Genomic DNA, 20,998 nt, shown 5'->3' with positions numbered 1-20,998 from the left:
ACATGTATTGCTAGAGCCAAAATAAGTATCAGGAAGGTTTCAAGTTTCTCTGGAAAAAAAAACTTTCGGTAACAATTCTCAAATCGACCTTGATCTCTCAACTTCCAGACACTACTCTATGATCAGTTTGTGTAACCTTACTGTTAAATGCACTTGCATAAATGATAGATTTCTTTATATGTTTAGCACACAATTGTTCCTCTGTATTTTTTCCTTCCATATTTAATGTTTTCTAAGATAGCGCTACAACGAGCTAATTAAAAAATTTTAATGAATATTATATCAATGCAGGGACACTGACATGAACATGTTGCACTTTGCATGTTTCTATATGACTCTAAGTTGCACATTATGTACCTGAAAGAGCCTCTGGGCATCATCCAGACCTGCTCCACCAATCTGTGGTGCTCATGTCTTCCAAGACATTTTGAAATAGAAGTCAGTGGTGGAGGTGAATTCTTCAGCCTCCTGCAGGACCTGCATCCTTCACTCTGGGGAGAGGTAAAGCCACACGCTTCTTGCTGATGGTCCTGCTCTCGGAGAAGGTCCTGTCCTTGGAGAAGAGCTCACTCTGGCTGGCATCTCTGGAGTAGACCACTCAGTCTTTCTCCTCCTCAGCCCTAGCTTCATGAGATCTTTTAAAACTTTCTATTAATTTTTGTTTTTACCACCCTTAACATCTTCTTAGTTTTCCACTTTTTAGTTTTAAAAAAGAAGAGAAAAATTCTAGTAAAGCTCTGATCAGTACCAACTGCAGACATGAGGCTGTTTTACAGCTTTTATAAGTTATGAATATTGTTACAACAGGAGGAACAATGATTTATTTAGTGCCTATTACGAAACAGGCACTTTCCATATATTAATTCCAACTAATATATTAATTTTTGAAGAAGGAACATTTCATGGGTCTGAGCTTATAATAGTTATAAGACTTATAATGCGGTCTGAGCTTGTAATAGTTTCCAAGTCTTTTACTGTACACCTGGCTGGATCATTTTCCTTCTGCCTCATTTTGTTTATTTTTTCCTCCGAGGAGTTCAACACTCTGTGTTTATTTCTGATTTATGTAGGTCATTTCAAATCTTTTTTTTTTTTTTGAGATGGAGTCTCACTGTGTCACCCAGGCTGGAGTGCAGTGGTGTGATTTTGGCTTACTGCAAGCTCCGCCTCCCAGGTTCATGCCGTTCTTCTGCCTCAGCCTCCCGAGTAGCTGGGACTACAGGCACATGCCACCACGCCCGGCTAATTTTTAGTAGAGACAGGGTTTCACCGTGTTAGCCAGGATGGTCTCGATCTCCTGACCTCGTGATCCGCCTGCCTCGGCCTCCCAAAGTGCTGGGATTACAGGTGTGAGCCACTGCGCCCTGCCTCAAATCTTCATTTATTCTTTAAGGCTACAGTTACTTTGTACGATTGAGGGTTATCTACAAATGTAGAAGGGTATGCTCTTGGGATCTGTCTACAAGCCTGTGTAATTGACCTTTGACTTGAGAGTGGATTTTCAGTGGTGGTAAATGTGGATTGAGCAAGCACAGTGATCCTGCCAAATTGTGGCCTTCACAGAATCTTGGAAATCTTCATCTGCTCATTATTCCTAGAATTTTTCTGGTACAGGCAACAGTCTAGCAGGATGTTGACCTACTGCTTTTCAGGCATTATTTCAATTACTTGATCTTCTTGAGATGGTTATTGTCTCTAGAGAAACAATATAAGAGCTCTGGGATAGTAGCAGAATGGGACAGTGGTTAAGAGCTTGGCTTCTAGGATCTGAATCTTGGGTTCAAATCTTGGCTTTGCCACTTTAAGTTAATAAACACAGGGACATTAGTTCGCCTCTTTCTACTGGTAAAACAGGAGTATTACTGGATTGCTGTAAGGGTTAGAGAGGATAACACATGTCAAGTGCCAAGAGTTGTACCTTGTTAAGGTAAGTGTTCAAAACAGGTTAATTATTATCAGGTAAAAAAAGCTGTCACGTAACTATATATATATATATATATATAGGCTGGGTGTGGTGGCTCATGTCTGTAATCCCAGCACTTTGGGAGGCCAAGGTGGGCGGATCACTAGATCAGGAGTTCGAGACCAGTCTGGCCAACATGGTGAAACCCCATCTCTACTAAAAATACAAAAATTATCTGGGCGTTGTGATGCTTGCCTGTAATCGCAGCTACTTGTGGGGGCTGAGGCAGGAGAATCGTTTGAACCCAGGAGGCGGAGGCTGCAGTGAGCTGAGATCACACCACTGCACTCCAGCCTGGGTGACAGAGTGACACTCTGTCTCAAAAAAAAAAAAAAAATATATATATATATATATCCCATCATGGCAACTCCCAATCAATCCCCAGCTTCTCACAGCAACCCCTGTTGCCTTTTTCTTGAACTTCACATAAAGCAAATTTTACAGTATACACTCTTATGTGTCCGGCTTCTTTCATTTAACATAAGCTTCTGTGATTGATCCACGCTATAGCGTGAGCAGTTTGTTGCTATTTGATTAGAAGTATTCCATTGTATGAATATACCACAACTGTTTATTCACGAGTTGATGGACACTGGGGTTCAGTTTTGCACAGTTATGAATCAAGTAGCTACGAATATTCTTGCACGAATCTTTTTAATGAATATGTTTTTCATTTTTCTTGTACTAATGCCTACAAATGCAATGGCTAGGTCATGCAATAAATGTGTGTTCATTTATAAGAAACAAACAGTTTTCAAAAATTGTTAGGCCATTTTACACTTCTACTAGCAACGCATGGGAGTTTAAATTGCTCCATACGCTTACCATGATTTAGTGGTATTGGTCTTTTTAATTTGAGCCATTCTAGTGGGTGTATACTGGTATCTCATTGTGGCTTTAATTTGTATTTCCCTAAAATAAACGTTATTAGTGAAAAGCACCTTTTCATCTGCTTATCGGCCAATTTGTGTATCTTCTTTTGTCTGTTCAAAGCTTTTGTCCATTTAAGAAATTTATAATTTTGTCATTGAATTGTCAGAATATCTTATATATTCTAGACACAAATTATTTGTCAGATACACGTATTGCGAATATATTCTCCCCGTTCGCAGCTTGACTTTTCATTTTGATGAGCAGTTATCTTTAAATTTTGATGAAGTCCAATCCATTAGAACTTTCTTTCATGTTGTGTGGTTTTGTGACCTCTGTAAGACATCTCTGTCTGTTCCTAGTTGTAAAGATACTGTCTTCTGTTTTCCTCTAGAAACTTTGTTGTTTCAGCGTTTATATTGAGATCTGTGCTCCCTCTCAATTGTGTGCGGTATGAGATTCATTTTTCCCCTGAGAAGTTGCTCTGGCATCATTTGTTGAAAAGACCCGGCTTTCCCCACTGGACTGCTTTGGTGCCTCTGAGGAAAATCAAATGACCATATCCGTATGGATCCACTTCTAGACTATTTTTTCTATTGATTTATTTGTCTGCCCTTATATCAGTGCCACACTGTCTTAAATTACTTTAGTTTTACAGTAAGTCTTGAAGTCAGGTACTGTAAGGCCTCTAACTTTGTTGTTCTTAAAGACTGTTTTGGCTACCTCTTTTGGTTTTCTATAAAGATTTTAGAGTCTGTAAAACCATTTTCTATAAAAATGTCCTGCAGGTCTTTTGATCAAGATTGTGTTGAATCTATAGATCAGGATGAGAAAAATCGAGATGTCAACACTATCAAGTTTTCCAATTCATGAACGTCTCTCCATTTAGTTAGGTTTTAAATTTCTCTCAAAGATGTTTTGTAATTTTCATTATACAAGTCTTACACGTCTTTGGCTACATTTATTCAGTTTTTATGTTTTTTATGTCAGTTTAAATGGAATTGCTTTTTAAATCTCATTTTCCAATTGTTTATTGTTGATAAATGGAAACACAATAGATTTTTGGTTATTGACCTTTATAAGTTTACTTACTGATTCTAGTAGTTGTTTAGTAGTAGTCCTTAGATTCTTAGGACTTTGTCCATAAACAGTAATTATTTTCGATCTTTATGTCTACTACTTCCTTTCCTTGCCTTATTGCCTGACCAAAACCTCCAGGACAATGTTGAATAGAGGTGATAAGGGTAGATATCATTGCTGTATTCCTGATCTTAGGAAGAAGTGCTTGGAAATTCACTATTGAATATGAATTTAGCAGTAGGTTTTTCAATTTTTTTTTTTTCAGAAGGAGTCTCACTCTGTTGGCCAGGCTGGACTGCAGTGGCGCGATCTCAGCCCACTGCAAGCTCTGCCTCCCGGGTTCATGCCATTCTCCTGCCTCAGCCTCCCGAGTAGCTGGGACTACAGGTGCCCGCCACCACGCCCGGCTAATTTTTTGTATTTTTAGTAGAGATGGGTTTTCACCGTGTTAAGATCTCCTGACCTCATGATCCACCCGCCTTGGCCTCCCAAAGTGCTGGGATTACAGGCATGAGCCAACACGCCCAGCCTTTTTTTTTTTTTCCTGATAGCCATCATTAGAATAAATAAGTTTTCTTCTAGTCCTAGTTGGCTGGGAGTGTTTTTTTTTTTTTCTTTTTAAATCATGAATGGATGCTCCATTTTGCCAGAAGCTTTTTCTGCATCTATTTAGATGACCATGTGGTTTTTCTCCCTTATTCTATTCATATAGTGGAATACATTAAGTGATTTTCTAATGGTAAACCAACCATGCACTCCTGTGATAAATCCTGCCTATAGTCATAGTGAATTACATTATTTTCATGCGTCACTGAATCAGATATGCTAATATGTTGTGAATAATTTTTGCATCAGTGTTTGTGCAAACATTGATGGGATATTGTATGATATTTTTCTTTTCTTATCAAGTTTACGTCAGGTTTTGGTATCAGGGTTGTACTGACCTTATACAATAAATTGGGTAGTTTTCCTTCTCCCTTTATTTTCTGAAAATTTGTATAAGAGTGTTAGTTCATTTGTTGGTGTTCCATTGATATAAATATATCTTAAAGTTTTCATAGAATTTACCAGTGACCTTTTGAGTATTATAAAATGTCCTTTTTTGCCTCTTATACTCTTTGTCTTGAAGTCTATGTGGTAGCATTAATATGGTCACGAATCAGCTTTCTTATGCTTATTATTTACATAGTTTATCTTTTCTGTCTTCTGGCTTCAACCTACTTGTGTTTTATTTAAAGTACGTATTGGCCGGGCACGGTGGCTCACGCCTTAATCCCAGCACTTTGTGAGGCCGAGGAGGGTGGATCACAAGGTCAGGAGATGGAGACCACGGTGAAACCCCATCTCTACTAAAAATACAAAAAATTAGCCGGGCATGGTGGCGGGTGCCTGTAGTCCCAGCTACTCAGGAGGCTGAGGCAGGAGAATGGCGTGAACCCGGGAGGCGGAGCTTGCAGTGAGCTGAGATCGCGCCAATGCACTCCAGCCTGGGTGACAGAGCGAGACTCCGTATCAAAAATAAATAAATAAATAAACAAACAAACAAACAAAGTACGTATCATGTAGACCGCAGGCAGTCTTAATTTTGTAGCTGGTCTGACAATCTTTTCCTTTTAATTGGAGTTTTTTCAGTCCATGCTATAGTTTGGATATGGTTTGTCTGTCTCCATCAAATCTCATGTTGGAATTTGATCCCCAGTGTGGTGGTATTGGGAGCTGGGGCCCAGAGGGTGGTGTCTGGGTCATGGGCATGGATGCCTCATAAACAGATTAATGTCCTCCCTGAAGGTGAGTGAGTTCTCACTCTTGAGATAATAAATTAGCTCTAGAGGAGATGAAAGAGTTCCTGGAAGAGTAGGTTGTTATAAAGCCAGACCATCTCTTAGGTTTCCCTCTTCACACCTGCCCATTTCCCCTTTGCCCTTCTCTATCATGTTTTGATGCAGCATAGAAGTCCTCACCAGAAGCCAAGCAGATGCTGGTGCCCTGCTTCCCATACAGCCTGCAGAACCGTGAGCTAAGGATGCCTCTTTTCTTCATAAACCACCCAGGCTCAGGTATTCTGTAATAGCAACACTAAATGGACTATGACAGTCCATTTGTATTTAATGCAGTTACTAATATGACTGGGTTCAGGTTTACTATTTTTCAATTTGTTTTCTATTGATACCTTCTGTTTTTCATTTCTGGTCTTTCTTTCCTGCCATCTTTTATGTTAATCCATTTTTTAGTATTTTATTTTAATTCCTACAATGACTTCTTAGCTCTGCTGCTTTTGGATATTTGTTTTTAGTGGTTTCTCTGGGTATTATACCACACATCTTTATCTTATCCCCAGTCTATTTAGATTTAATGTCATATCACTTCACATAAAATGTAAAAACTTTGCAGTTGTGTAGAATTCCACTTGCCTTCCCTTATTGTTTGTGCTATTTTGTTATATATTTTACATCTGCATACATCACAAATCCCACAAAATAATATTTTGATTCTTACATTAATTAAAAAAAGATTTACCCATATATTTATTATTTCCTATAAATATTTTCTTCTTGTAGGTTTGAGCTTCCATCTCATATTATTACCCTGTGGCCTGACAAATTTTCTTTGTCAATTTATTGTAGTGTAGGCCTACTGGAAATGAATTCTCTCATATTTTGTACATCCCAACATGTCTTTATTTTACTGTCAATTCTGAAGGATATTTTTGATTATTTAGAATTCTGGGTTGGGTGCAGTGGCTCATGCCTGTAACCCCAGCACTTTGGGAGGCCAAGGTGGGCGGATCATGAGATCAGGAGATTGAGATCATCCTGGCCAACATGGTGAAATCCTGTCACTACTAAAAATACAAAAATTAGCTGGGCGTGGTGGCACGCACCTGTAGTCCCAACTACTCAGGAAGCTGAGGCAGGACAATCGCTTGAACCTGGGAGGCAGAGGTTGCAGTGAGCTGAGATAGCACCACTACACTCCAGCCTGGGGACAGAGTGAGACTCTGTCTCAAAAAAAAAAAAGAAAAAAAAAAAAAGAATTCTGGCTTGACAGTTCTTCCTTTTTCTCTTTTGTCTTTCAGCACCTTAAAGATGCCTTTGCACTGTATTACATATTTGTGATGAGAATTCTTCAGTTAATTGTATCTGTGTTCCCCTGTGTATAAGATATTATTTTTCTCTGGCTGTCTTAAAGATTTTCTTTTTCTGTTTAGTTTTCCATAATGTTCCACGGTGTAGTTTTATTTGTGTTTATCTTGCTTGCAGCTTGCTGAGCTTCTTGAATCTATAAATTAATGTTTTCATCCAATTTGGGAAGTTTTCAGCTATTATTCCTTCAGATTTTTTTTCAGGTCTATTTTGTCTCTCCTCTCCTCCTGGCATCACAATGCATGTATATCAGACTACTTGATATTATCCTACAATTCACTGAGGCTCTGTTGATTGTTTTTTAATCTTTATTCTGTTTTTCACATTGAACAATTCTTACTGATATGAGTTTAAGTTTACTGATTATTTTTTCATTTCTATGCTTCATTTATTTCAAATGTTACATTTTTCAGTTCCAGAGTTTTCATTTGGTTATTCTTATTGGTTTCCATTATCCTGCTGAGATTCTCCTTCTTTTCAGTCATGATGACTATGTTTTCCTTTACATCCTTGGACATATTATAGTAGTTGCTTTATAATTCTTGTCTGAAAATTCTAATATCTAGGTCACCTCAAGATCTATTACAGTGGCTATTTTTTCTCTTGATTATGGGTCACATTTTCCCACTCATATGTCTTTTAAGTTTTGGTTAGATAATGAACACTGTAAATTTTGTTTTAGAGATTCCAAACTCTCTTCTTTTAAACAATGTTGATTGTTTTTTGTTCTATCAGGCAATAAAATCTCTAGCTGATTAGCTTGAGCTTTTGGATACTTAGTGTTATACTTTGTTAGGAAGGATCTGTTTTGGTTTTGCCCTTAATGTTACGGTGACTCCTTTACACTGAAAGCACACACCCCTTCTGGGGTTTCAATAGAAAATCTGAGGCATTTACCAAGCCCCTCTAACTTGGGTGGGATTCAGATTCTGAACTTTGTAGGCAGTAGCTGTAGGCAGTAGGCAGCAGCTGAAAAGAGTCTCTGCTCAGCATTTTTGGCTTTCTAGTTATTGTTTTCCACTACGCTCATTGGCATATTCCCCACACATATGCAGTTTAGGGGTTATTCAAGGATTGATGGAAATTTATATACAGAATGGAGGGCTCTCTTCTTTATGGCTCTTTTCTTTCTGTGACTTACTCAATTCCCAGCCACTCTGGCAGCCCTAAACTCTATCCCCTGACACCTCAAGCCATTACAGCTGTGGCTTTCTCCTTGAGTTCTAATTGTTCTTTGTGGACTGGGGCATACCCTCATGGGAGAAGCTATATAAACGTAGTTCTCACTCTTTCAAGGATCAAATGACCCTCTTTCAAGGATCAAATTTCCTACATTCTCCGCCTTCTTTTAGTTAGACTATGAATAGTTTTTTTAACAAAAGTATTTTGTCCAGAGTTTGTAACAGCTATCTGCAGGAGAGTTAGTCTAAGATAGGTTCTTCCATCATTAATATAACTGGAAGTCTGTCACAGACATTTTAATTTGTGCTTTTGTGTGTGCACGCATGTTAAGATTAAATCGCTCCTTTCATTGCCCTGAATGCTCATCGGATCACTAAATAATATATATTGAAGGATTACTCAGGTGTTGTCCAGACTGTGTCATACTGCCAAGCATTGATCATCTGAAACCAATCATGATCGATCTCCCGTTTTTAAAGGAGGCCATGAAGAAAGATGCTTCCTTAGGAAATAAACTCTTCTGTTTGGAGACTCCCAACCTTGTATTACAATTTAAGTCCATATAATGGCTTTAGTGACTCAGGGTCATAGAGTTATACAGACAGAGGGATGTATAGGCCTTACTGAAGCCACACTGGTTCCACCACACCATGAATATGAGAGAGGCATCTTTCCCAGTGCCCCATGCTTGCTAGCCCTGTTTTCTTCGCTCTGCTCCACTCCTGCAGCTGCCATGGAGCCTATTATGTTTCATGTTTTACTTAGGCTGTCTCCCCTTTTCCCATTTTCAGAAATCTGTGTACCCCTGGTTCTGTTTACCTGACTTCTGAATCACTCTGATTACTCTGCCCCTTAATGTTACAGGCCAAACTACTTCTTCCCAAAATGTATATGTTGAAATCCTAACTTCCAGTGCCTCAGAATGTGACTTTATTTAGAGACAGGGTCTTTACAGAGGTAATCAAGTTAAAATGAGGTCATTAGGGTGGGCCCTAATCCAATATGACTGCTGACTATATAAACAGACACAGAGATAGACATGAACAGAGAGACGATGACGTGAGGACACGTTGGGAGGAGACGGTCACCTACAAGCGAAGGACAGAGGCCGGGGATAACTCCTCTCTTTACATCTCCCAGAAGCAACCAACCCTGCTGACACCCTGACTGGGACTTCCAGCCTCCAGAACCATGAGAAAATAAATTTCTGTTACTTTCGCCACCTACTTGCTGGTACTTTGCTCTGGCAGCCCTACCAGATCAGTATGCTTACCGCTTAACAAATCCTCTGCTCCCAATTTTCCTACTTGATTGTGACTCATGGCTTTAGTTTGTCTCTTGAGACCCACACCCCCTCTTGGTATGGAAAATGGGCAAAAATCAGAAGGTTTATGCTCTAACTCCTCACTTCAGTGGAATGACCTTTCTTTTCTTTTTTTTTTTTTTTTTGAGACACAGTCTCATGCTGTTGCCCAGGCTGGAGTGCAGTGGTGCAATCTTGGCTCACTGCAACCTTCGCCTCCTAGGTTCAAGCAATTCTCCTGCCTCAGCCTCCCCAGTAGCTGGGATTACAGGCGCATGCCACCACACTCAGCTAATTTTTGTATTTTTAGTAGAGGTGGGGTTTCGCCATGTTGGCCAGGCTGGTTTCAAACTTCTGACTTCAGGTGATCCACCCACCTGGGCCTCCCAAAGTGCTGGGATTACAAGTGTGAGACACCGCACCTGGCCTGGAGTGACCTTTCTGATCCTCAGATTCCTTATCCATAATATGGGGATATTGTTTCTATCCTACCTACCTAAAAAAGCTCAGAAAGATGCTGCACATAAGAATGTAAAATACTACACAAATCAAAGGCACCCTGAATCTCACTCTTTATCTGTAATGTACTGTACCTCATACCCAATTATAACAGAACCTCTGTTAGAGGTCTCTTGAGCGGTTTCAAGTTCAGAATTCTCCATTCATAGGAGAGATGCTTGCAACCTGTTATTTCTAGTTTAAGAGGCAGGTGCCTAAGAAACCGTTTTGCTCAAAGAGGCAGGAATATGGGGTGATGCTTCAAGCTCCCATTGTTTTTATATTTCCAGAGGGTTTAAAAGTAATTCCTCAGACAACTTACCTATTTTTTTTCTTTTTTTTTTTTTCTGAGATAGAATCTCCCTTTGTCACCCAGGCTGGAGTGCAGTGGTGCGATCTCTGCTCACTGCAACCTCTGCCTCCCGGGTTCAAGTGATTCTCTTGACTCAGCCACCTGAGTAGCTGAGATTACAGGCACGCGCCACCACGCCCAGCTATTTTTTTTTTGTATTTTTAGTAGAGATGGGGTTTCAGCATGTTGGTCAGGCTAGTTTCGAACTCCTGACCTCGTGATCCGCCCCCCTTGGCCTCCCAAAGTGCTGGGATTACAGGTGTGAGCCACCGTGCCTGGCCAACTTACCTATTTTCATAGATGTTATAAGAAATAAGGTACAGAGTAAAGCAAACCAGTGCTTTTAGGCAATACACTTTTTATTTTTTTATATATTATTTTTGAGACAGTCTTACTTTGTCACCCAGGCTGGAGCACAGTGGCATGATCTTGGGTTTAAGCTATTCTTGTGCCTCAGCCTCCCGCATAGCTGGGATTACAGGTGTCTGCCACCACACCCAGCTAATTTTTGTATTTTTAGTAGAGACGAGGTTTTGCCATTTTGGCCAGGCTGGTCTCAAATTCCTGGTCTCAAGTGATCTGCCTGCCTCGGCCTCCCAAAGTGTTGGGATTACAAGCGTGAGCCACTGAGCCTGGCTGGGAACGGACATTTTAGAAATACGTAAGGGAAGGAGAACTTTAGAAGCACATCCAACTGCCTTAACCAAATGGGTGCCTACTGAATGTGATTTTTAACTATGTAAAATTAAATGTAGGATGCTAGTCACTTTCCAACATACTTTGTATATTCTTTGTCAGTCTTTAAAATAATTTCATTATTGAGAATTTGAAAAAATTGTTTCTACAATTAAAACTTTTATAAAATAATTTATTAAAAAATACAACTTCCCCCAAATAGCTTACATTCTGGTTGCATGAATTTTTATGCAGTTTCTACTGTTACTCAAAAGAACTGAATTTTCAATGATTCTACCCTTTTCAGTTCTCTAGAATGCCTCCAGATGGCATTAAAAGCCTTTCCCATTATATTTTACAACACAAAAAAATTAAAAATTAGTAACATTTTAACCATTTAAGACCAGCCACATTCATTATAACATCTGAAAGCAGGACAATGGAACTATTTAAACTTTTAGGGAAGTATCTTAAGAAAGACAAACATATAATCATATCTCTTATGAAATACACAGCTCTCCTATTCAAGCCAAAGGATCTTTCTAGACAAAGAAACAGATTTTGGACAAAATAAGACACTCAGTATTTTACCACAAACTGATTTCCAATCAATAGCACTTAAAAAATGCTGTTTTTTAAAATCCTGATCCCCATACAGATAAATTCACAAAGCCTATCTTATAATAAGAAAACACATGCCACTGCTCATAAGTGATAAAAATAAAGATTTTTAAGGAGCAAACCTGTTATTGACTCTTATGGAACTAAAATAAAGTCACTTGTTAGCTCATGAATTTTTTAATTTAAATGTTGGTATATCAATTTGGCATCAAATTAATCAGTAAAAATATATTTGGATTCCTTGAATATTGAGAAGAAACAGACAAAACATAGAGTGAGGAGCACATGTTTTATAAGGGCCTTTTCTTATGTTTTTAAAACTGCTTTTGTTAATTCAAAAAAGAAACTTGAGATTCCAGAGATATCGATAATTGTGCTTTTCACATAATTCCAAGGTGAGGTTGCAGATGGCAAGCTTCTGAAATGACCTTGTTACTGCACAGCTGTGTGGGACAGCATACCTCCCAGTTTAAGTGTGAAAAGTTCTGCAATTCTTAAGATGATGCTGAAAGTCTCCAACCAAATCCCCCCAGCATACATGCTCAAATCTCATTACATTTCTACTTCATAAAGAGAAGCATTTGCATTTTTCAAGATTCCTCTTACTCTGCTAAAGCATAAAAAAGACCTCAAATGCATCTGCACCCAAAGCATTTAGAAAGACATTATCATGAGAAAAGAGAACCATGGGCTTCCTTCCATCATCATTATTACTATTACAAGATACTTGCACTATCTCATTTTATGAGGCATATTTAAGAACAGGCATCTCTGATAGAAAAATGAAAGAAACTTACGATGTATTCGATGTGCCATTGTCTGGACTCTCTGGCTCTGCATCACCTTTCTCTTAAAAAGGAAGCAGAAAAAAATACCGACATATGAGTCTTACAGTCTTTAAGATTTAAGAGAGATTAAATATATTTCCATGCTCCTATTAACAATCTTTCAAAATGTGTAGCAGGAGGCTTTTAAAACATCTTTTATTGTCTGAGAACCGGATTTGCAAAATAATTTCTTTTCTGCAATGCAACTGCCCAGGCACAAATCTGTGAGTAGGTACTGAGGAGCTATTTGCAAACAACCAGAGGCTTGGAGTGGAGACTTTGCCAGAAGATGAATATCTTACAGATGGAACCTGTTTCCTTCCACTTCACTTTACAGAAAATTTCAGGAAATAAATCCATTGGCATTCTATATCCAAGGCACTTTGAACTTTGATTGCTTCTGCTAACATAAGCCAAACCAGGTCAGGCTGAATCAGAACTTGGAGGAAAGATTTTTTTTTTTTTTTTTTGAGGCAGAGTCTCACTCTGTCACCCAGGCTGGAGTGCAGTGGCACAATCTCGGCTCACTGCAACCTCCACCTCCCGGGTTCAAGCAATTCTCCAGTCTCAGCCTCCCGAGTAGCTGGGACTACAGGTGCCTGCCACCACACCTGGCTAATTTTTTATTTTTTGTAGAGACGGGGTTTCACCATGTTGGCCAGGCTGGTCTTGAACTCCTGACCTCAAGTGATCTGCCCGCCTCGGCCTCTCAAAGTGTTGGAATTACAGGCGTGAACCACCACGTCCGGCCAGGAGGAGAGAATTTTTACTGAACACTGAGGTTGCACTGTAGGTCCCAAGATCCCCCTATTTTATACCCCATAGAGAGCCCTGGTGGCAGGTTTTGGGGCCCCTAGCTTAAAGCAGAATGAGATGTAAACCAGAAATCCTTTCTGACCATCTGAAAGGCTAGTTAAGGAAATGCTTCTGTGGGCTGTGATCATTGAGGAATTAACGAGTTGTATGTAGTTGGGGGAGCTTGGAACCAGTTCACTTCTTGTAGTTTACAGTAGGCTTAATGTAATTCCTAATCCTTCATCAATTGGTGGTTTGAACCATGCATCCTCATTCTGTAAGGAGTTTCTTTGTATTTCCTTGAGGCTTGGAGATGGAAGAAGTCACTGATAACTGAGAGCGTGGGCTCGTGTGTTTCCTGATGGTTGTGCAGAGCCAATACACCCCAGAGAAGGCTGTGAGTTGCAAGAAATAGGACTGTGGTAGTAACTTGGTTTGCTATGCTCTTTCAAGTCAGGCCTGGAGATCTCTAGAATCCCTTGGTCTACTGCTCAGGTCCTTGGGCCCACACATTGTACCATACCCCTTTTGTCAGCTGTCAACATTAGCTTGTCGTCACCTAGTCCCAGGAATGACTCCCTAAATTACATAATGAACATATCCCAAAGGTATTGCCCAAACTGAACTCAAAAGCAAACTTTATATGTCCTTCTCTTTTTCTTATAGGAATAAACAGTTGTGAGAAAAAGAAGACACAGTTTCTACAGTTCGTACGTCTATCTCAGACATTTATCCAGTGCCAGAACAGCTATGAGGGACTTTGGCTAAAAGCTGGTCAGATGAGGGGGAAAAACAAAAAAGCCACAAAATCTATTTTAACTGCCTTGATAACAAACATTGATTAGGCAGGGCCTCAATACATATAAAACCATGTTGGAATAAAGGCTAAAGTAGCAAATTAATAAATTTGCTTTAAAGCTCATTCTTGTATATTTTCTTTTGTCTTCCAGGCAAGGTCTGTGGTGCACTCATTTAGGAGGCAAATAAGGCCTGTTCAACTGGCTTCAGTGCTGGAAAATAATTTAGTACTTTGCAGAAACATTTTTTCCATGGACTAACCACAATCCCTCTTGTAATCCTAAAATAGAGAGTTATAACACCTGCATTATATAAGACAAAACTAAATGGAAGTGTATTTTTTTTCTCAAATATATGGATCCTTTCCCCCAACCTGCTTTAATTTGGTGAAACTGGTTACTTTCCCCAGTCTCTAGCCTGCAGTAGTTACCACATTCCATCTTAATGAAGAATGTAAAACAGCAGGCTTGGAAGCAGCAGGCAATGGTAAAATTCCCAAACAATTTATGTCAGAAAACAGGAAATTGAAAATAAAAACGAAGGCATTGTTTGGATGTTTGAAGAAATATATTTTGCCTTGACCAATCATGCTGCCCAAGTCGTCAGCATGGGGACAGATGCGCAGCTGATTATCTTTGCTCTTAGCAGCACTTATGTTGTGGCAACAGGGCAAACAGAATAGGTTCTGGCAAATAGGAAGGATATACTGGGGCCAAACAGGACATGGTGAACAGTCTGAGAGGGAGTGTTCTCAGCAAATTCAGTGCTGATAATGAATTTGCCTTTCTGGGGGGAAAAGTAAGCTGGTCAGGAACGAGATGGGATTAAAACTATTTTTGTCCTTCAGAAAGAATAAAACACAAAGCTTCCCCCACATCTTGAAATTTTAGGTGATGAAATTTCTGAAGTTAACTTGAAATGTTTAAGTGTATACACCACTGAGAATTATGGTCTCTTTATTAGGACCCAAGGGAAAATGATGAATGTAATGGAACATTCTAGAACATTAGTACAAATTTTTTTTTTTTTAGTTGGGTGCGCAGGAGATGTTTCCCACCCCGCCCCCTGCCCGCCCCACCATCCAAAGATAGCTGTCTCCAGGGTCCTGTTTGTGTCAGCTGTTTTCATGATGGATATTTCATGATGGACCAATGTTTCACACTGGTCTCTTTGGGAGGGAATCTGCATTGGTCATTAATAAGCTGGGTGCAGGGAAGCCATTTTACATGCGGAAATACAATTACAGAGAGGAAGAGGGGAAAAATGGCCACAGAAAGAACTATATATGCAAATATATATGCATATATGTAAATATATGTAAAATCTATGTATCTATGTGTATTATACACTTTCAATTTGACAGTCCATATTTGTCTGGCTGGGCCTTCCACATTGCCTAACATACACTAGGTGCTCAGTATGTGTCTTCTGTTCTGATGCCCTGTCACTAATACAGAATTCCATGCTGCAGTGGGAAAAGATGCTTAAGGTACCCTCGCCAGTGAGATGAAATATACAGTTTGAGATATGAAACAGCTTGCTGACTCCAATAGGTCACTTAAAAAATTATAACAGTTACCTTTTTAACGCAATGTACAGAGGACTTCTATGTTGGGTGCTCTTGTGAGCATAAAGATAAATAATGTGGAATTCATGCTCTTTAAACATTTAAATGGACTGCACTGCTGGAGTATCTTACTTTCCATCAATAGTGTCATATAGGGACTAAATATGTTTTTTGAAAAGAAAATCAAAATAATCCTGCATTAAACTGAATTCTGCACAGGGAAGTTTTGCTATACTGCAACTTTTTTTTTTTTTTTTTGAGACGGGGTCTCACTCTGTTGCCCAGGCTGGAGTGCAGTGGTGCACTCTCTTCACTGCAACCTCTGCCTCCTGGGTTCAAAGCGATTCTCCTGCCTCAGCCTCCCGAGTAGCTGGGACTACAGGTGCCTGCCACCATGCCCGGCTAATGTTTTTAATTTTAGTAGAGACGAAGTTTCACCATATTGGCCAGGCTGGTCTCCAACTCCTGACCTTGTGATCTGCCTGCCTTAGCCTCCCAAAGTGCTGAGATTACAGGTGTGAGCCACCGTGCTCGGCCATATACTGCCACATTTCTACACAGTTATATCAAAAGCAATCCATGTTTATGGTTTTTAAAAAATGAACAGAAAAGAAAAGGTAATGACTTTGCTTACTTTTATTTTAAATTCTGTTAGCCCTTCAATGATTAATCTAAGTGATGTGTTTTTCTTTGCTTGAGATGGAGTCCCAGTCTGTTGCCCAGACTGGAGTGCAGTGGTGCAATCTTGGCTGACTGCAATCTCTGCCTCCTGGGTAATCTCAAGTGATTCTCCTGCCTCAGCCTCCTGAGTAGCTGGGATTACAGCTGCATGCCACCACACCTGGCTAATTTTTATATTTTTAGTAGAGATGGGGTTTCACCATGTTGGCCAGGCTGCTCTCGAAATCCTGGCCTCAAGTAATCCGCCCTCCTTGGCTTCCCAAAGTGCTAGGATTACAGGTGTAAGCTACCGTGCCCAGCCAATGCGTTTTTATTTCTAGATGTACCAACTTTAGACAGTGCCTAATGATTTCTGATATGAAAGACAAGAGGCAAGGTATTTAATATTCTCCCCTCCCTTATAATTTTTATTAGTTCTGTTATTATTTTTAGTGCCTCTAGTGGGCATTTGTAACTTTAAATATATTTAATCTTATTTCTCTTGATTAATCACCTTCTGACAGTATTTTTTCTTTCATACCATGTAAAATGAGGAAACTCACCCATCTATTCTTCCCTCCCACCTCCCCGCTCACAGCTATGTCTTTCCTTTTATATCACCAAGATTTAAAATATTCATACTCTGTTCAGTAATTATTGAGTCATCCTCCTTAATACTAATTTAGTTAATAATTTAATTTTTGGTCTTGCCTATAGGTCAAGTAAAAAATCATAAACCAATAATGAGAATTTGCAATATTGTGACAATATAAATATTAGTCACTAAAGAAGAAAGCAGCTTGAGTAGACCTGAACAGGAGGGAATGTCACTAAGGTAGAATGAGTGCAAATGTTCCCGACATTTATGTCAAATGAATTCTCATTGTTATGTTCTACCACGTCACAGGTTTGTCTCAAGTTAAGGTTATGTTCTCCCTAAAATACTGTTAAATAGAGCATGTATTTAGTGAACATAAAATGTATATTTACATGAAATGTATATAGACACTTTCAAAGCATTAAAATGAATGAACTGTGAAAACACCTTCCAGGCCAGGGATGGAACATCATCGAAAGTGCCTTCACTGGCTCCCATCTCTTCCCACCCTTCCCACCAGCTATTGGTAAGAGAATTGTGGCTGGGCACAGTGGCTCACGCCTGTAATCCCAGCACTTTGGGAGGCTGAGGCAGGCAGATCACGAGGTCAGGAGATTGAGACCATCCTGGCTAACACGGTGAAACCCTGTCTCTACTAAAAATACAAAAAAATTAGCCAGGCGTGGTGGTGGGCGCCTGTAGTCCCAGCTACTCAGGAGGCTGAGGCAGGAGAATGGCATGAACCTGGAGCTTGCAGTGAGCCGAGATTGTGCCAATGCACTCCAGCCTGGGCGACAGAGCGAGACTCCGTCTCAAAAAAAAAAAAAAAAAAAAAAGAATTGTGTGTTAATCATTCTCTTTGTTTTCTGGAGAGTTTTTTTTTTTTTCTTTTTAACCACCTATGTATGTATTAATAAATTAACTCTGTTTTGGTCATTGTTGTTTCTAAACTTCATACGACTCTAATCATACCTAGGCATTCTTCTGAGACTCACTTCTATCATGCAGTGTTATGAATTTTAGATTTAGCCGTCATCCTGCATGTAGCTACAGTTTGTTCATCCTCACTGCTGTGCAATACTTTATTGTATAAATATACCAGTTTCTTATTTGTTCTTCTCCTGATGGACATTTAGATTTTTGCCATCATGAACAACAGAACTGCAAACATTCATGAACACCCTTCCTCATGCACATGTTAGGAGTTCTGGGCCTTAAGACTTCCATATGGCCAACTTTAGCAGGGAATCCAAAACTGATTTCCAAATTAACACTCCCCAGACAGTATATGAGACTTCAAACTGATTCACATCCATACCAACACTTGTTATGATCAAGGTTTTAAAGTTTTTTCTAATTTAATAATGTAGAATATAATTTTGTTTTGGTGTCTGCATTTCTCTGAGCACTAATGAGGTAAATATTTTGTACTTGCTCTTCTGTGTCATTTCTTAAAAATTATTTTTTAGTATTAATTTCTTATTCATAGAAACATTTTATTGTCTCAATAAGAGTCATACATATAGTCGTGTGTGTGTGCGTGTATAACTTTTCAATACATATATAAAACTTGGCCGGGCGCGGTAGTTCATGCCTGTAATCCTAGCACTTTGGGAGGCCGAGGCAGGCGGATCATGAGGTCAGGAGATTGAGACCATCCTGGCTAACATGGTGAAACCCTGTCTCTACTAAAAATATAAAAAATTAGCCGGGTGTGGTGGCGGGCGCCTTGTAGTCCCAGCTACTAGAAAGGCTGAGGCAGGAGAATTGCTTGAACCTGGGAGGCGGAGGTTGCAGTGAGCCGAGATCGCGCCACTGCACTCCAGCCTGGGTGACAGAGCGAGACTCCGTCCAAAAAAAAAAAAAAACCAAAACAACAACAACAACAACAAATAAACTTTTCCCAGTGTTAGCCTTTTTATTTTTTCTATTATCTTTGGATAATGTTAAGTTCTTAATTTTAATGTACTCAAATTTATAGATAATTTTCTTTGACACTTTTTGTGATTTAAGAAAAACATCAGAAAAATGTTTTATACTGTCTTCTAAAAGTATATACTTTTACTGATTTTTAAAAAATACCTGGATTGGTTTTTGTATATGGTGTGGGGTAGGAGTTAAGTTTCGTTTTTCTCCCTAGAAATAACCAGTTATTATGGTACTTGAAGTCCATTCTTTCTCTATTAATCTATATCATCATCTCTGCCATGAGTCCAGTTTTCATACGCCTGTGGATCTGCTTCTGGGTCTCTACTCACTCACTTTCATTGCTCAATTTGTCTATTACTGCCCTCATTACTTAGCTTTAATATATATTTAAAAATATTCGTAAGGCAAAGCTCCAACCTTGCTCTTCAGGAACATCTTGGCTATTCTTAGCCCTTTGATTTATTGTATAAATTTGAGTATCATCAGTTTGTCAATTTCCACATATCCCAAAGTTGGAAATTTGATTGGAGCTGTATTAAATCTGTAGATATCTGAAGAGAACTTGTATCTTTACAACACTGCATCTTCCAATTCATGTACTTGGTATTAGGCATCTCCATTTATTTTGATATTCCTTAACGTATTTCAATAGTTTGTTAATTTTCTCCATAGAGGTCTTAACACATCTCTTGACAGGGTTATTGCTTAGTAACTTATATTTTTATACTAATATTAAAAGTTGTTTTAAACTATAATTTTCAGTTGTTAGTGTAGGGAAATGAAATTAATTGTGTATACAGCAATCTTGCTAAATTTTCTTATTAATCCTAATAATCTGTAGATTCTTTTGAGTTTTCTGCATAAACAATATAATTTGAGAAAATGAATGTTTTTCTCCTTTCTAACAGGTTCTTTTTTCTTCCTAATTTATTGCCTCAACCAAGGATGTCCAGTATAATGTTGCATAAAAGTGGAACTCATGTCTTGTTCCTCATCTTGAGGGGAATGCTGCAAATGTTTCAACACTAAATAGGATTCTTGTTTTGAGTTTTTTTGGCAGATACTGTTATTGTGTTAATGAAGTGGGCTTCTATTCCTGATTTGCTATTTTTCCTTTAAATCATGTATAATGAATTTTATCAAATGCTTTTTCTTAATTTATTGAAACAATCCTATTTTTCTCTTTTAATATTTTAATATAATTAATCATGTTAATATTATAAAAAGGATCCAATTTTGAATTCCTAAAATAAGTACAGTTTCTTAATTATGAGTTATATTTTAAAATATATTTTGTACTTTGCTGGATGGAATTTACAAATATTTGACCTAGAATTTTTACATTTATGATCATGAATGATACCTGTGAATTCTTTTTCTTGTACTGGCTTGTCAAGTTTTGATATCAAGGTTATACTGCCTTGATATAATGAGTTGAGAACTGCTGGCTTTTTCTAATTCTCTGAAGAAGGGTGTAGGTTTGGAATTACCTCTTCCTGTGAGTTTGGTAGAATTCTTAGTAAAAATGTCTAGCCTTGAAATTGTGTGTGTGGAATGATTTTTAAAAAATTACTGGGCCAATTGTTAAAACGGCTATAGGATTATTCAGGTTATATTTATATGTAAATTTCATATAAAACATATACATATATACATATAATACCTGAAAAATCATTTTAATCATAGTCATTTCATCTAGTTTTGAAAAAATTTTGGTATAATTTTGCACATAACATATTTTTGTTCTTGATCTGCATCACAGTTTGTTACCTTTTTGATTCCTAATATTATTTATTTGTGCCTTTTCTCTTTTTGTCCTGATCAATCTCTCTGCAAAGTTTGTCAACTGTATTATAACTTCATTGAATAAACTTTTGGCTCCATTGACATTTAAAATTTTATCTCTGCTATTTTATTAATTTCTGCTTTTGTTTTTTTTTTTTGTAAATCTCTTTTCCATTTGTTTTGGGTTTATTTTCTCTTCTTTCAGCTCTTAAGATGGATGCTTAGTTCATTAATTTTTTGTTTGCTAGTATGAGTCATTTCCTTATTTATTTAGAGACGGAGTCTCACTCTGTCATCCAGGCTGGAGTGCAGAGGTGAGATCTCGGCTCACAGCAACCTCTGCCTCCCAGGC

The 20,998-nt window shown here is 38.5% G+C and overlaps 1 protein-coding gene across 7 annotated transcripts in view; it reads right to left on the bottom strand.

Annotated features, from left to right (window-relative positions):
* AFF3 (ALF transcription elongation factor 3) overlaps window positions 1–20,998 on the bottom strand; it is a 597,738-nt gene that overhangs the window by 169,473 nt on the left and 407,267 nt on the right. For all 7 annotated transcript variants that reach the window (XM_063594766.1, XM_063594765.1, XM_063594763.1 and 4 more), the window contains one exon: window positions 12,485–12,536. In XM_063594766.1, coding sequence (XP_063450836.1) covers window positions 12,485–12,536 — 52 coding nt within the window. The remainder of the gene's footprint in view (window positions 1–12,484; window positions 12,537–20,998) is intronic.

The sequence above is a fragment of the Pan paniscus genome, chromosome 12, assembly GCF_029289425.2.
Source record: "Pan paniscus chromosome 12, NHGRI_mPanPan1-v2.0_pri, whole genome shotgun sequence".
Classification (NCBI taxonomy): Eukaryota; Metazoa; Chordata; class Mammalia; order Primates; family Hominidae; genus Pan; species Pan paniscus.
The sequence above is the reverse complement of the archived record's forward strand: the minus strand, read 5'-3'. Positions and strand labels throughout refer to the sequence as shown.